This window comes from Balaenoptera ricei, chromosome X (genome assembly GCF_028023285.1).
Source record: "Balaenoptera ricei isolate mBalRic1 chromosome X, mBalRic1.hap2, whole genome shotgun sequence".
Classification (NCBI taxonomy): Eukaryota; Metazoa; Chordata; class Mammalia; order Artiodactyla; family Balaenopteridae; genus Balaenoptera; species Balaenoptera ricei.
Window position 1 is genome coordinate 16,404,559 of NC_082660.1, and position 17,205 is coordinate 16,421,763.

A 17,205-nucleotide genomic window follows, 5' to 3' on the forward strand; every position below is an offset into this window, starting at 1 on the left:
TCTCTTGCATCACAGTGGCATCAATGACACAAACAATGTAAGCAAGGTTGGCCTCTAGTACAAGAATCCCAACACTGAGGACAGGGTGCTTCATGGCAGTGGTACCTGGAGGGTGGAACATAAGTAGGGCTTTGGGGGGTGGGGGCCTGCTAATGTTCCCTTCCCTGGGTTGCACTGGTTACTTAGGTGTGTTCACTTGATAAAAAATCCATCAAATTGTACATTTATGAGTTATACACTTTTGTGTGTGTGTTATACTTCAATAAAAGGTTAAAAAAAACCCAAAGAGGCAAATTTAATAGAAGATACATGCATTCTTCAAATGAGATATATCTGTATGCACACCATGTATGTATCTTATTCTAGCTCCTTCTCTTTTGCTCAAATATTTAAAGCACACAGTGCAGGAAAAATACCCCAGCACATTACGGCGGCTCATCTTCACTAATGGCTACTGACTCTTATCAATGAGGAGAAGGTTGCTTCGCTGTTAAATATTAGACAAGGTTACTGGCTTACATTTGTGTTACAGACTTAATGTTTGTGTCTCCACAAATTCATATGTTGGAGCCCTAGCCCCCAGTGTGATGGTATTTGGAGATGGTGGCCTTTGAGAGGTGATTAGATTACCAGGGTGGAGCCCTCGTGATGGGATTAGTGCCCTATATAAGAAGAGACAGGAGAGAGTTCTGTATCCCTCTTTCCATTATGTGACAACAGGGCAAGAAGACCACCATCTGCAAACCAGGAGGAGGGTTCTCACCAGAACCTGACCATGCTGGCACCCTGATCTCAGACTTTCCAGCCTCCAGAACTGTGAGAAACAAATTTCTGTTGTTTGAGCCAGGGGTCCCCAAACCCTGGGCTGTGGACCAGTACTGGTCTGCGGCCTGTTAGGAATCCGGTTGCACAGCAGGAGATGAGTGGAGGGTGGGCGGGCGGGTAGGCAAGCGAGCGAAGCTTCATCTGCCGCTCCCCATCGCTCACATTACCGCCTGAATCATCCCCCCCGCCCCCCAGGTCTGTGGAAAAACTGCCTTTCACAAAACCAGCCCCCGGTGCCAATAAGGTTGGGGACCACTGGTTTAAGCCACCCAGTCTGTGGTATTCTGTTACAGCAGCTCAAGCAGACTAAGGTAACTTGAAATATCATTCATGACTATATATTTTTCATATGTACCTTTATTGAAGTATAAGTGATATAGAAAGAACTGCACCTATTTAATGTGCATAATTTGATGAGTTTGGACATATGCCAACACTTGTGATACCATCACCACAATCAAGGTAGTAGATATATCCAACACCTCCCAAAGTGTCCTTGTGTCCCTTGGGTTTTGTTTTTATTTGTGTGTGTGGTAAGAACACACATGATATTTACCCTCTTAACAAATGTGAAGTGCACAATCCCATATTGTTAAGTATAGGCACTGTGCTGTACAGCAGCTCTCTATGACTTATTTATCTAGCGTAACTGAAACTTTATGCCCATTGAACAATGGAAAGTTGTTGTATCTTGACTATTTCTGATAAAGTGTTTCCAATATGATTCTGAGCCTCTCCTTATTCTCTGATGTTGTATTTTATTTTTGAAGATATTGCTTATTTTTACCTGATTAAGACATAACTGCTCACAATCTTGTTTCCAGGGGGGAAAAAATCCTTCTTTGCCAAGTTGATGGCAGAACTCTCCCCACACTCCATGAAAACACAGACATAGCAAATAGATCTGTCTAATGCACTTGTCAAAGGTGCTACCTCTTTTTATTACTACAGAATATTTTATTAAAGAAAAAATCTGATGAAGTACTTTAGACAAATACAGATGAAAATGTAGCTGTTACCACAAAACATGAGGCCTGGCCCAGCATGTGTGTAATATCTTTAATGGGCAATGAAAATGTTTCCTCTCCTATATTGCTGGTGTAAGTATAAATTAGGATGGTACGAATTTGACAGTAGCTATCGAATTTTAAACATATGTAGTCTTGAAGCCAGCAGGTCCAATTCTGGGACTCTTTGCTCCTGAAACATCTACATGTGCGCGGTAGGGTGTAACCGCCAGGATGTGCACTGGCGTGTTTACCATCAGCTAGAATGCAAAACTGAAACCTAAATGTGCATTAGCAGGAAAGTGGTAAAATAAATTATGGCTCATCCATACCCGGAAATGCACCACCATTATATGGGAATATAGGGAATATCACATTTTAAAAATCGGGTGGATCAGTGTGTGCTATATGAAAAACTGTCCCTGATGTATGGATCATTTAAAAAGAGTAAGTTGCAAAATAACAAATCTCACCATATGATCTCACATTAATGAAAATGCTTCTTCCCCCTATATATATGTATATTATATATATAATGGATATATGTATACACACATTATACATATATAACTGAGCTTAGAGAAAGGTATAGATGGACATCCATCAAATCATTGGTGACGGGAATACATACCAAGTTTGGGGGATTTGGAGGGACTTTCACTTTATTCCTTATCCACTTCCTTCATGGTTTAACTCATTTTTTCCCACAAGTTTATATTCATTCGTATATAAATACATATATATATACACACACACACATATATATACACATATGTATATACACACATAGCTATACATATAATACAAATATATATATTTGGAAAACCCTGCTTGCTTTCCTCCATCTGTGATTACACTCTCTCATATACTCCCGTAACTCAGAAGTTAGGCATGGGTGCCTGTTCTTTTAAGTACAATATAGTTGACTCTCCTACTTGAAAACTGAATTTTTCATTAAATAATACAGAATAAAGAGAGAGCTGTTTATGATTGTTTTCTTACCATTTCCGTGGGTGAGACGTGCCACAGAGAAACTGTCCTCTCCTCAGCTTCACTGTTTATAGAGACATACGAAGGCTGGTAGACTTTGGTTGGTTCTATCACCAGAACCTAAAACAACAGATTTCTGTAATGTGTGGGAACATGCCACATAGGTTATCTTGCCCAGTGAGGAAGTGGGAAGCTCTGGACTCCACAGATCCTCTACGTGTACCTACTATGCAGCAACCCTGCTCTAGGACCAGTGGATACGGCGGCCCACAATCCCTTCCCTATGGGAGGTCTATGCTCTGATGGCGCAGACAGTGTAACCAACAGACAAGGATATGCAATAACATAACATACAGACCTCTGAAGAAAATAAGGCAGAATAATGGTGAGGAAGGGGTGGGGGACACTTCTTGAGACAGAGGGGCCAAGAAAGGCTTGCCCGAGGAAGTCACAGAGAAGAAAGGAAGGCTACAGTTTTTGAGAGAAATTAGGAAGTAAACTTGAGAATCCACAGGTAGGTACCCAAGTCTGCAAAAAATGCAAGAGGATGAAGAGTGAGGTGACAGTCCATCAGTCATATTTTATTTTGCTGGGGGAGAGGGAGGGAGGGAAGGAAGGAAGGAGAGGAGGAGGGAGAGATGAAGAGGAACGGGGTAAAAAAGGGGGAGAGAGATAGAGAGAGAATGAATTTCCAAAGCAAATGTTTATTGCTAAACTGGGGTAGAGATTACATGAGTGCCCGTCCCATTATTTTTTTTTGTACCTTTCAGTAGGTTTGAAATATTTCATAATTCAAAGAAGATTTAAAAACTTATTACCCAGGCACAAAATCATTATCATAATCATTTCAAACAACGTAATCTTTTATTCGATGTTTCATGAAATTCTGAACACTGAATGTTCACAAAATCTTATGACATAAACACGAAACACAATTATCTGAAGTTCAGCTTCTGGGATGCTTAGATGTCTTACTTATGACTCCTTATAAGATGATCATAAAACTGAAACAAAAACTCAATGAAAAGCTAAAAGCGGTTTTGCTTTTCAATAAAGTTTTAAAAAGTAATTAGTGGCATTGGAGGCAAACCAAAGCTCAACAGCAAACAGCTGTGAATTTGAAAATTTTACTATTAGTGTTGCATTGTTGTGGAACCAAGTTTCTCCTCCTCAGCACTATGGACATTTTGGGCTGGATAATTCTGTGTTGGGGGCAGGAGACTGTCCTGTGCATCGTGGGAGGTTTAGTGGCATCCTTGGCCTCCACCCCACTAGATGCCAGAAGCAACACCTTTCCCACAGTTATGACAACCAAAATGTCTCCAGACGTTTCCAAACGGCCTCTGGGGGACAAAAATCACTCCTAGTTGAGAACCACTATTTTAGAGGATATAGCCAGCTTTTTCTAGTGAGTTGATCTCTCGCTGGCTGATTCTACATAAGATTGATGGCTCTCTTAACATTTTCAGTTACTCTAAGGGTTTCTTCCTTTCAGAGTATTCAATAATTAGATAGTACCAACCCCAGTTTCTTTTTTTTTTTTATCTTAAAAAAATGGATTTAGCATCTCTTACTGGAAATCTGAGTCCATTAGTAACTTCATTTGTTGCCTCAAAAATTATATCTAACCAGAAGTTCAGCCGTTCTTGCCTGGGTGAATGTTCAATAATGGGTTTCTTGAAGCGCTGAATTAATAACAAGTTCTGAACTAATGATCGCAGGTACCTGGAAAAATCATGAGCACCAATAAATTAGATTCCCAAAGAAACGGAATTCAGTTCTACTCCCTTTAAAAGAAGTTTCCCAAAAGCCTTATTTCTTAAATTCATAGTGTGTAGCAAGTACTTCTTAATAATTTGGCAACCACATACTTAATTAAAAGAAACCCAAACGGGGCAAAATAAGCTTGTCCAACAAACATACAACATTGCTTTTACCAACACTGGGCTAAACCTCAGTTTTGGTACATTGTGTTCAAAGCATAGAGACTGGCAAGCATTTGCTATCTTAATTAACAAGAGCAAGTGGTTTGAACTTCAAAGCAACTGCAAAATGACAAAATTTCAAACTCAGTATCTTCTTCTTTTCTAACTACCCTTTTTATTTTGAGGTAATTATATATTTACATAGTTATAAGAAACAATACAGAGAGATCCCATGTGCCCTTGGTTTACCCCAATGGTAACATCATGTAAAATTCTAGAATAATATCACAGTCAGGATACTGACATTGATACAGTCAAGATAGAAAATATTTCCATCCACAAGGATCCCTCATGTTTCCCTTCTATAGCCACGCCAACTTCCTTCCCATCCCCATCCCCTCTTTGACCTCTGGCAATCACTAATATTAAACTCAATGTACTTTCTTTTAAAAAAAATTAGATCTGACCTGGTAGATGTTGAATTTATAAGGTCTTCAATCTCACCACACCTTTACTATCTTTAGGCAAACTGAACTCTTTGAAACATAGTTGCCAGGCAGTGGTAGTCACATCCTCTCTGGTAGTGAATGCGGTTGGTGGGGAGGTGTTTCTGCTGATAGTATCAGAGTATTATTTTGCCCTTTGAGGATAAAGTCTGGAGCTATCCTGGGAAGGCAGATCAGCTAGGCTCTGACTGACTTGCTTGGGTACTGTGTAGTAAAGGATTAATACAGCAGGACTGGGTTGCCCAAGTATACATTCCAAAGAAAGGTGTGGCCCTTGACTGGCTTCTGAGAGATCACTTCTAAGCCCTTGGGATATCCTGCCTGCTAAGAGTCTCTGTCTACCTGGGCCTTGCACCAGGCCAGCTAGTTTACGCTAACAGTATGATTCGTGGTGGGGACCTTGGGCCATGCTGTATCAGTGTGATCTCCAGAGAGGCTGGGGACTCAGTGACTAAGGTCAGCTACGTGGGAGCTTCATGGCTACATAATTGACCCCCAATAAAAACCCTGGACACCAAGGCTTGGTGAGCTTCCCTGGTTGACAATAATTTGTACATGTTGTCACATATCATTGCTGGGAGAATTAAGCACTGTCCATGGCTCCACTGGGAGAGGACAACTGGAAGCTTATGCCTGGTCTCTCCTGAGCTCTGCCCTATGTGCCTTTTGCCTTTGCTGCTTTTAATCTATATACTCTTACTGCAATAAACCATAACCATGAGTAGAATAGCTTTTCTGAGTTCTGTGAGTTCTTCTAGCAAATCGTGAACCTCAGGGTGGTCTTGAACCCACAACAATAGGTACCAACACTGTAAGTCAGTCCAGGTTCTGATGTAACAGGAATGTATTCACGCCTCAGGTCTCCTCTCCAGAGTCAGCTCTGTCTGGCTCAGATGCAACAATGCACCTTAAAATTAGAATTCTGCAAACAGCAGCCACTCCAGGAGGGCTGGAAGCTCAGCCTGCCTCTGTGTTCTCTCAGCCTCAGAAAACTTTCAAGAGGTTAACAGGGTTTCAGGGTCAAATCTAAGTCCTCCAGATGGGAAAGAAATACAGTCAAACTAGATATGAACACTGAGATTCCTACCCCTGAGAGTCCAGATTGGCCCACTGAGCTGAGAAATAGAAGGGGACAGACGAACATGGATTGTTAAAAGTAAAAAATTTTAAATTATGTAAGTAATCCAAATGCATTTTAGACAAATCAGAAAATAGAGTTAAAAAAGCAGATTACAAACTTCTTAACCTGCTACCTCCCTGAGACAGCCACTATCAATATGTTGGAGCAAATCCATGACTCATCATTTTCTCATTATACAAATATCTACTGAGAATCTATTATGAAACTGTAGCAATCAATAATATAACCACAACTCTAATGGAGCTTAATGTCTATTGGGAAGTCAGCTATTGCCCAACCCTCCCAGACCCTCCTCTGAGTCACATATGAAACAGAGGTTTTTAATTAAAATGAGTCCATATAAAACAGTAGTTCTCAAAGTGTGGTCCCCAGACTAGCGTCAGCTTGTAATTTCTAAATGCAAATTCTCAGGCCCCACCCTACACCCTTTGAACCAGAAATCTGAAGGGTTAGGCCCAGCAATCTGTGTTTTAATCAACACAGGTGATTCTGATAATGTCAAAATCTGAGCACTGGTATAGAAAAATATACCCTGCATCTGGCTTTTCTTATTCAGTGATAAACCATGAACACATTTCCATGTCTCCAAGTATTCTTTCTTACACATTTTAATGGCTGTATAATGTGCTAACCTAGGGCCACTGCTGGGCCACCATTTTCTTGATCATATCTATAATTGGTGTTTTAGTTCCAGTTTTCATTTGTGATGAAAATCATTTTCTTGGTGTACTTTCAGCTTTACTATCTGCTTTCTCACAAATGCACAATATGTACTGATACCCAAGAACGTTCTGCTCTTGAGGACCTACGTGGCCTGAAAAGATTAACAGGGCTGAGAGTTTTGTCTTGGAGACATAGCATGTAGGGATACATTCTGTGTGTGGGTGTCTGTCTGTCTGTCTTTCCCTCCCGTCACATAAAACCAAGCGAGGCCTCAAGAGTTGCTCTTTCTGCCCTAACTTTGCTTTAATGAAGAAGTCAGAAGGAAAAACATAGCAACTGCTATTATTTTTGGCATTCACACCTTTTCCTCCTGGGGGAAACCTTTCAGAACAAGATCAGATATTGACATGGGTGATGAAAACACATAGACCTGACTCACCAGACTGGAGGTTTCAGTTTGAACAACCTCTCTGCTGCCTGGGCAGCTTTCCCAACATCATTGGCCAACATGCTGACGTTGAAGAACTGACCCACATCCCAGTAATTGTTCATTTTCTCCAAGCTCCCTTTTCTTCCCAACAAACTGTTCAGCCGGACACCTTAAGAATTTGAATTTTAGATAAAGTTATGAAAAGTCTTCCTAGTTTCCACCATATTATGTAAGCCTTTAGAGGAGAAAATGGGCATTTTATTCGGGCTACTGCCTCAGGTGTGCTATCATACAGTAACTGTTCCTTTTGAAATATAATGTTGGTTATTTGGACATAATTTTTAATGCTGAACTTGTGTTACCAAAGCATATCAACAACTGCAGTCATAAACAGCTTTACCTATTTTCCTTAGCTCCATGGAAGTTTCAAATTGCTGTCCAGCAACTATCAGCAAAACTGCAAGGTTGATTCCTGAATAAAGAGATGGCTGGAGCTCAAACCCTTTGCAATACCTGTAATTACAGAACCACCAAATTCCTATTATATCATTTTAATATGGTAGAGGGAAAAAGGGCAAATACTAGCACAAACCAACCTTCTCATGAACATTTTTACTACTCTAATTTATTGTTTTACAGCTATCCTCCAGCCGCCCATGTTTACTAACAGCCACATGTAGCAGTCAGATAGCTTCTTAAAAATGTCATAATAGGGACTTCCCTGGTGGTCCAGTGGGTAAGACTCCACGCTCCCAATGCAGGGGGCCCGGGTTTGATCCCTGGTTGGGGAACTAGATCCCGCATGCTGCAACTAAGAAGCCCGCATCCCGCAACTAAAGATCCCGCGTGCCGCAACGAAGATCCAGCAGAGCCAAAATAAATAAATAAATACATACATAAATGTTTTTTAAAATGTCATAATAGCAACACAGTAACTAACACTAGAGAGTTTTAAAATCTTTCTTCAGAGGGTTTAGAGTTTTAAAATAAAAGCCATGATCACCGTATAAAGTAAGGAAACTATATTAAAGGGTACAAAAGAAATTTAAAACCTATTATAATTCTACTCCCAAAAGTAGAACACAATTTGATGTCCACATATCATTTTTAAAGTTATACTCCATTTGCACATTGAGCATTTTTTATTTCATGGAAATCACAACAGGAATAGGCTCTTTCTCTGCAGGCAGTCTGTTTGCTTATATCATGAAATGGAATTATTTTTTCATGTATGAAGCAGTACTGCCAAAATCCTGGATCGCAAAGAGCAGTGGCATATAAAGTGAGAGAAGGGGGCTTCCCTGGTGGCACAATGGTTAAGAATCCACCTGCCAATACAGAGGACACAGGTTCGAGCCCTGGTCTGGGAAGATCCCACATGCCACAGAGCAATTAAGCCCGTGCGCCACAACTACTGAGCCTGCGCTCTAGAGGCCGTAAGCCACAACTACTGAAGCCCGCACACCACAACTACTGAAGCCCACATGCCTAGAACCCGTGCTCCGCAACAAGAGAAGCCACCGCAATGAGAAGCCCGCACACCACAACGAAGAGTAGCCCCCGCTCGCCACAACTAGAGAAAGCCCGTGTGCAACGAAGACCCAACGCAGCTAAAAATAAAATAAATAAAATAAATAAATTTATTAAAAACATAATAAAGTGAGAGAAGGGGCAGGGATCTATTACATTAGGATAAAGAACAAGATCCAAAACTGTGAATACCATTTTTATACCAAAAGGTTAACCATACCTTTTTTAATTCTCTTATTTATTCTTTTTTCTATGCATAAAAATTTTCTTTCTCTTCCATGAGCGAGTATGAACATCATGATCAGGAAAAAAAGAATTTGATCAACAAAGTAATGATGTAAAAATTTCTTTTTGTAAACCAGGACTGATTTTATCAGTCGTGTGACAACAGGAGGATCAAACACCAACAAAACATTAAATTGTGGAAGGGAGAACTTATCAGTTAAATCTGACCATAAATCATAAAATCAGTTAAAATCTGATTTTATGAGCTTTGGGGCATGATACAAGTACCCTCAGAGGGACTAGAGGATATCAAGAAAGTCATTCCAACCCTAGTCAACAGAATTCCAATAAAATTGAAACCTCTCCCCCACTCCCCCGGGTATGTCTTGGGGATTTTAAATTCCATATCCTACTGTATTTGATTTTTCATTTTCTTTTACTATGAAAAGTTATCTGGGAAGAGGGCAGAGAGGGTGACTTCTCTGTGCTTCTTATTCACAAATGAAACAGGCCCGGCTTGGGGACAGACAAGTCTTGAACTCGGAGTCAGGACTGCAGTCCCAGGTTTGTGTCTGACCGGCCCCGCGACCTTGGACCAGCCCCTGCCTCTCTGAGCTGCGTGTTCCACATCCCTATCTGAGAGCAAGGTGACCCTCATGGTCTCACCGGAGCCATCATGCCCTGACCAGAAGACTACGCTTTATTTGCTCCTGTATCCACTGCCACGCCCTTCTCAAGTGCATGCAGAAGGCTCCTCTGACTTCCTTGAAGGAGCCACTGGCAGTAATTTCCTGACCTGGAGGTTGAATTCTTGGCCATGATGGTGGGAACACAGCTTCCTATTTCGGCTGTACCAAACTTTAATTTCCCTTCCTTTCCCTTCCCTTCAACACCTTGAGTGATTTCTCTTGAGCATACAGTGCACTGGTGCTACTGGGGATTAACTAAGACTAAAACAAGGTCCCCGCCCTCTAAGAACCTATACCGTGATGGAAGTGATAGTATTTTCACTAATTGTGTGTAATTTTCATGAGTGTGGTAACCTAAAACCACACAAATCCAAGTCTAGAGGGACTCACAGAAAACAGAGAGGCTTGAGATGCGGCATGAAGATGGATAGAATTGTAACAGTAGTGATTTAGAAAGGGAACCCCCAGCATAGAAAATGGCAGGAGAAGAGATGGGAGTTTGGGGAGCTCCTAAGGAACTTCAATTTACTTGGACATATATCAGATAGTGGGAAACAGGGCTAGGGGCAGGTTGGAGAAAGTCTGCAAAGCGCCTAGAATGGTGATCTAAGAGTTTGAAGTTTTATTTAATAGGGAGTGGAGAGCCATTTTGGATCTTTGAGCTTTAGGAGGAGTAAACTGTCAATCTATGAAGGACAGACTTTAGAGACACTAAGCAGAGAGCCTACTTGGGATACTGTTCTGGCAAGAGAGCAAAAAAAAAGTGGCGCCAATTAGGGGTGGTGGTGATGGGAAAGGATGGGTAGGGAGTGAGGGAAGACTCACAGAAGGACTGGAATTGGGACCTGACTGTATGGGGAGATAAGTGAGTGAAAGTTATCAAACATTAACCAAAAGTGTATGCCTAGAAGGCTAAAGAATGGTTGTAAGAAAGCAAGACAATGGAAGCCATCCCTTGTGGAGAGGAGGAAACGACTTCAGCCTTAGACATGTTGAGTCTTAAATACCAGCACCATCTTGAGGTAGAACAGGTGGGCAAAGAGAGGGGTGATGTGGGGCCAAAGCTTAGGATAGAGGGTGGGCTGGAGATCAACTAAAGGTTCCAAGGTGTGGGAGTGACTGGGATCACCAGGGAAAAGTGTAGATGGAGAGAAGAGGGAAGAGGACAAAGTCCAACGTGTATGGAAGGAAAACAAAGAGGAGGCAGGAGAGGGGGAGAGGAAGCAGTTAGAATTAAATGAGACTGCAGCAGCAATACCAAGAACTCTTGTGATGGAAATGGATGGTGCAGGCTATTGGCTCTACCTTTAAAATATATCCAGATTCTGACACCTCATCATTTTCATCACTACTACCCTGGTTCAAGTCCCCATCAGCTCTTCTCTGAATTTCTGCAGTATTCTCCTAACTGTTCCCTGCTTCTGCCCTCACCCATGTGATAGATTATTTAATAACCACAAAGCCCTCCCATCCCACTATGCACACGCCTTTGCCATGTCTCCCACCCACAGGTTGGAGTCTATTTCTCCACCCCTTTGAATCTGGGCTGACCATGTGATTTGCTCTGACCAAGAACATGTGGCAGAACTGACCTTATGTGAGTTCCTGAGCCTTAAGAGGCTTTCTGGCTTCCACATCCACTCTCTGAGAATGCTGCCCACCACGTAAGAGAGCTGGTCTACCAGGATTAGAACTACCCGTTAGAGAATGGAGGCTCACCACCAACAGCCAGCACCAGCTGTCAAGTGTGTATGAGGCCATTTTGGACCTTCCAGCCCTGCTGATTCTCCAGATGACTACAACTTTAGGAGTGAGCTCAGCACTTAAGGAGTGAAATGAGCAGAGGAACTGCCTGGGCAATCCATAGAATCATGAGAAGTCATAAATCACTGTTTTAAGCCACTAAGTTTTGGAGATGCTTGGGGGTTTTTTTGTTTTTTTGGCCAAGCCGCGTGGCTTGCAGAATCTTAGTTCCCCGACCAGGGATTGAACCCAGGGCTTCGGTAGTGAGAGTGCAGAGTCCTAACCACTGGACCACCAGGGAATTCCCTGGAGATGCTTGTTATGCAGCAAATGATAGCTGACACACCCCCTAAAATGTATTCATAACAGTGAGAGTACTCTGGTTAAAATGCATGTCAGATCTTGTCACTCCTCTGCTCAGAATATTCCAGCACTGTATCATCTCACTCAGAGTAAAAGGGTCTTCTCTCCCATTTCCTGCCACTCTCCCCCTTGCTCCTGCCTCATCATCCTTGAGCATGCTCAGCATGCTTCCTCCTCAGGGTCTTTGCCCTTGTTATCCCCTCCTTCTGGAACACAGTTATCTGCAAGGCTCATTCCCTCATCACCTTTACATCTTTATTCACCTTCACTGACCATCCTATATAAAACTGTAGACAACTCCAGTCCTCCTTTCCCTCGTCCCTGATTAGCTTTTCCCCCTCACCATCAGCTGACATCCTATATATTTTACTGTATTTGTTTGTCTGACTTTCCTTACCAGCAATGCAAGGTCCATGAGGGCATGGATTCGTATCTGCTGTGTCTTTATCCCACCATCTAGAAAGTTACTGGCATGCAGTAAACCCTCAATAAACATTTGTTGAATAAATGAATGAATAAGTAATGAACGGCTCATTGAGAAGATAATGCTACGACGATGGTGGAACAAGGTTCTGGAAGGAGCAGCTGGGAAGGAGTGTGCTGAGCCTCCTCGCCCCTATAAATGAGTGAACTTGTGGAAAGAATGTCACCAGTAGAAAAGCCTATTTCTAACGGTTTCCTTTTGGAAAAAGGAATCTGGAAATTCCCAGACCACATTTATGGCATTTTTTTCACTGCCAGCAAACAGGCAGACACACATATGTAGGGAAAAGACCTGGATCCTTAGCCTGTGCAATTCTATCCTTTGTAAAGATGCACGTGCTACTGACTAGGGCTGAGGGTTTACCACTCAATGGCATTGTCTCGGCTGGCATCATCTTTGCAGTCCGAATCCAAGAAGATGTCCTTGTATATCCTCCCGCAGAGGCAGAACATGTCGGGGGCCGGGTGGTCACAGCTCTGCAGAACCTGGAGCATGACCTGCAGAGCCTTCTCACGATCGCCTGTTCTGTTTCTTCTGAAAGATTCATGTGATAAGATGACAAATGTCTGAATCAAGACACGGGAGTATAGATGCATTCATTCTGTGAAAGGCTTGTGCTTTAGCAGGAAAAAAATCTAAATTATATTTCATTTTTCATATTCAAATGAAAGAACTGCTTAAGATCCACACCAGTAAGTCTCATTCAATCATACTCTGTCCTACCTGATCCTTCCTCTTTAAATTACACCTAGACTGTACATGAAAGCATATGCAGATCAATGTATTTGGAAAGACAGAAAAAAAATAATATGGCAGCCTCCTGTCGTTGGATGGGAGAGTAAGGATTTCAGAAGCTAAGCCTGAAGCATGAGGATGAGACAGTTTGACACAAGGTTCTTTTGGAAAAGTGGCAGGTCCCCAAATTCAGAAAGACAAGATGAATTTAGAAATGTACTCTGGCATTTCTTGACCTGAAATGCCTTGCCATCTTCAAACGGGGAAGGACTCTAGTAATTCCTGTTATACCCATCGGAATAAAAAATTATTTATATATTCATAAATCACAGTCTTCTTTATTATTCCATTATATGGTAAAATTTTCATTTTATGCACAGGAAATGGATTCCTGTTGTTAAATAATAAGTTGTTAAAATAATTTTTTGCCACAAAATAACTTGAGTTTGCGGCTGTGAAATATTAACAGTGTTCCGTTGAAGGTTTGGAAGCACAGGTCCATCAGAAGTGAGGACTGATTCAATCAACTATGGCTAATGATATTCATATTGTAATATAAAATATTAAACATTATAAAAAGAAATGAAACAACGTCTATGTAATACTGCTGTGAAGAGATCTCCAGAATATCCTGTTAAGACAAGAAAGCAAGATGTTGAACACTGTGCACAGAATGCTACCTTTTTATTAAGAAAAGGGGGGGATGTGAATAAATATATGCATCTGCTTTCATTTTTTCAAAATGGAAGATAAAATAAAAGGTAACAAAAATGGCTACTGATAGGTGGAGGGAAAAAACACAATGAAGGGGGCAGGGACAGATAGAGGTTACACTTCTTGGAATTTGACTTTGAAACTATTGATACATAAGATTTTTACATAATTATAAAAGAAAATGAAATAATTTTGTAAATGTTGCCTAAAGACACTTTGCCAATGAACCTACCATCTGAATTTGCGGCTGGGGCAAAACAAAACAGATGAACCTGTGCATCCGGTTGATGGCTTTACCCACAAAAGAGAGAAACTAACTTATCACATGGCTTAAAAACACAGCAATTCGACTGTATTTTCCTAAGAGGATATAACCTAAGGAAAAAAATATAAATGCAAAGAAATCTTAAATAGTTTCCAGTAATCATACTGTTAGTGATAATACTAATACTGGTATTTTGAAAATGTTATATATTTACAGCATAGAATACAACAAACAATGATGTTAATTTAATATCATGAGGAACCAGATTTTTCAGCATAAGAGATACAAATACAAAATCACAGAAATAAAAATCCTATAGTCCTCAATTTGAATTGAAACATCAGTATGAATTCATGAGGTGGTTTCCCCAGCACTGTCTACCAAAAAGGCCCAAAGTAATGACCAACTGAGTAGCAATGAGAACCTCCAAGCCCTGACTGGGGTCTGTAAACATTATCTCTCACTAAAGAAACCAGGACTCCTTGAAAGAATCGTTGATTCCAGATATGTCTAAGATGATCCTGGAACATCTTAACACACAAAGAAGCAAAGAAGCTACTAAACTCATATCAAAGACTCAGGAGCCAACCGGAATCAGTTTTTGGCCAAAGAGGGGACAACTTGAGCGTTAAGAAGAACAATAACTATAAAGTATTGAAACACATCAACTATCACTAAAATTATGAGTTCATAATGATCTTATAAAACCTCACTGGTCACTCTTGGAGGATGCTAACAAACGAATTCATTGTTCTTGAAAACTGATCAAGGCAAAATTAAGCATGTAGCTTCCTTTTTCCATACAAACTGTACACCAGGGTAACCAAGTCATTGATGAGTGAACATTTCTCTTTATAAAGTATTTGTGCTAATAACTCAGGAATTAATTATAAAATTCAAATATCACCATTTTACAACCCCTAATGAAATAACGGATCTAGGCAATGATCGCAAGGGCCACTAACATCACAAAAAGAGAAAAAACAGATAAAGTACACAATCAACTATTAAGTACTCTTTAAAAAAAAATCAAACCAATCTAAATAGATATTTCTCCAAAAAAGACATATGGATGGCCAAAAAGCACATAAAAAGATGCTCAACATCGCTAATTATTAGAGAAATGCAAATCAAAACTACAATGAGGTATCACCTCACACCAGTCAGAATGGCCATCATCAAGAAGTCTACAAACAATAAATGCTGGAGAGGGTGTGGAGAAAAAGGAACCCTCTTGCACTGTTGGTGGGAATGTAAATTGGTACAGCCACTATAGAGAACAGTATGGAGGTTCCTTAAAAAGCTAAAAACAGAGTTATCCTATGATCCTGCAATCCCACTCCTGGGCATATATCTGGAGAAAACCGTAATTCAAAAAGATACATGCACCCCAATGTTCATTGCAGCACTATTTACAATAGCCAAGATGTGGAAGCAACCTAAATGTCCATTGACAGAGGAACGGATAAAGAAGATGTGGTACATATATATGATGGAATATTACTCAGCCATAAAAAAGAAAGAAATAATGACATTTGCAGCAACATGGATGGACCTAGAGATTATCATACTAAGTGAAATAAGTCAGACAGAGAAAGACAAATATATGATCGCTCATATATGGACTCTAATTTTAAAAAATGATACAAATGAACTTATTTACAAAACAGAAACAGACTTACAGATCTTGAAATCAACCTTATGGTTACCAAAGGGGAAACATGGGGCAGGGAGGGATAAATAAGCGTTTGGGATTAACAAACACACACTACTATATATAAGATAGATAACCAACAAGGACCTACTACTGTATAGCACAGGGAACTCTGCTCAATATTCTGTAATAACCTATATGGGAAAAGAATCTGAAAAAGAATGGATATATATGTATATGTATAACTGAATCACTTTGCTGTACACCTGAAACACAATATTGTAAATCAACTATACTCCAATATAAAATAAAAATTAAATTAAAAAAATCAAACCAGAACCTGAAATAAGCATCCAGATTTAACTACCAACTTACGGGTATTGGTGGAGGGAGGGATTTACTAAATTACACCACAGGGATATGATCAGCAAAATCCAGAAATTTGGAAATTCTACAGGACAAATGGCTTCTTTAACAAATAAATAATAAGGAAAAGAAAAAATAAGAGAAGGAGAAAAGTTGATAAGACTTAAGAGTCATATCAACCAAACGCAATGTGTAGACTTTGCCTGGATCATGTCAAACCAACCCACTGTAAAAAAAAAAAAAAAAAAAAAAAAAAAAGACACAGACAGGTAGACACACACACACACAATCTGGAAAATTTGAAAACTGATATTAAGGAATTACTGTCAATTTTTAGTATGATAACATAATCATGATTATGTTTTACAAAAGTCATTAACCTTTAGGGACACACACTGAAATATCTAGAGTTGAAATGGCATGTCTTTGTTTCATAATTAACCCAGTGTTGCAGTAGAGGGAGTGGGTGCGAGTGAGCGGGAAACAAAACTGGCTTGTGATGATAATTACTGAAGTGGATACGGGATAAACGGGGGTTTGTTATATTATTCCTTACTTTTGAATGTATTTGAAATTTATATAATAAAAAAGGAAAAGGTACTCATCCTGACTCAACAATTCTACTTCTGGAATCTATAATATAGAAATAATTATACACACACACACACACACACACACACACACTCTCAAGAATTTTTGAACAAATGTTTATCATGGCATTGTTCATAACAGTGAAAAACTAGAGACGATCCAAATGTCCATTAACAGAAGAGTGGTAAAATATATTTTGTAACAACCAAACTACGGAATATCATGCAACCCTTGGAAAGAGGCAAATCCGTATGTAATTATGTAGAAGAACGTCCATAATAGTTCATGGGAAAAAAAATTGCTGAACTAAATGAATAGCATGATCCCACTCTTTGCAGTAAACTCTATTTACATATAAG

At 40.1% G+C, this 17,205-nt stretch overlaps 1 protein-coding gene across 5 annotated transcripts in view; it reads right to left on the reverse strand.

Moving 5' to 3' along the window:
- The window catches only part of MAP3K15 (mitogen-activated protein kinase kinase kinase 15), a 148,331-nt gene that overhangs the window by 45,059 nt on the left and 86,067 nt on the right, over positions 1–17,205 (reverse strand). For all 5 annotated transcript variants that reach the window (XM_059911660.1, XM_059911656.1, XM_059911657.1 and 2 more), the window contains 5 exons: positions 12,885–13,055; positions 7,888–8,000; positions 7,497–7,656; positions 4,397–4,547; positions 2,835–2,942 (listed from right to left, as the gene is read on the reverse strand). In XM_059911660.1, the coding sequence (XP_059767643.1) occupies positions 2,835–2,942; positions 4,397–4,547; positions 7,497–7,656; positions 7,888–8,000; positions 12,885–13,055 (703 nt within the window). The remainder of the gene's footprint in view (positions 1–2,834; positions 2,943–4,396; positions 4,548–7,496; positions 7,657–7,887; positions 8,001–12,884; positions 13,056–17,205) is intronic.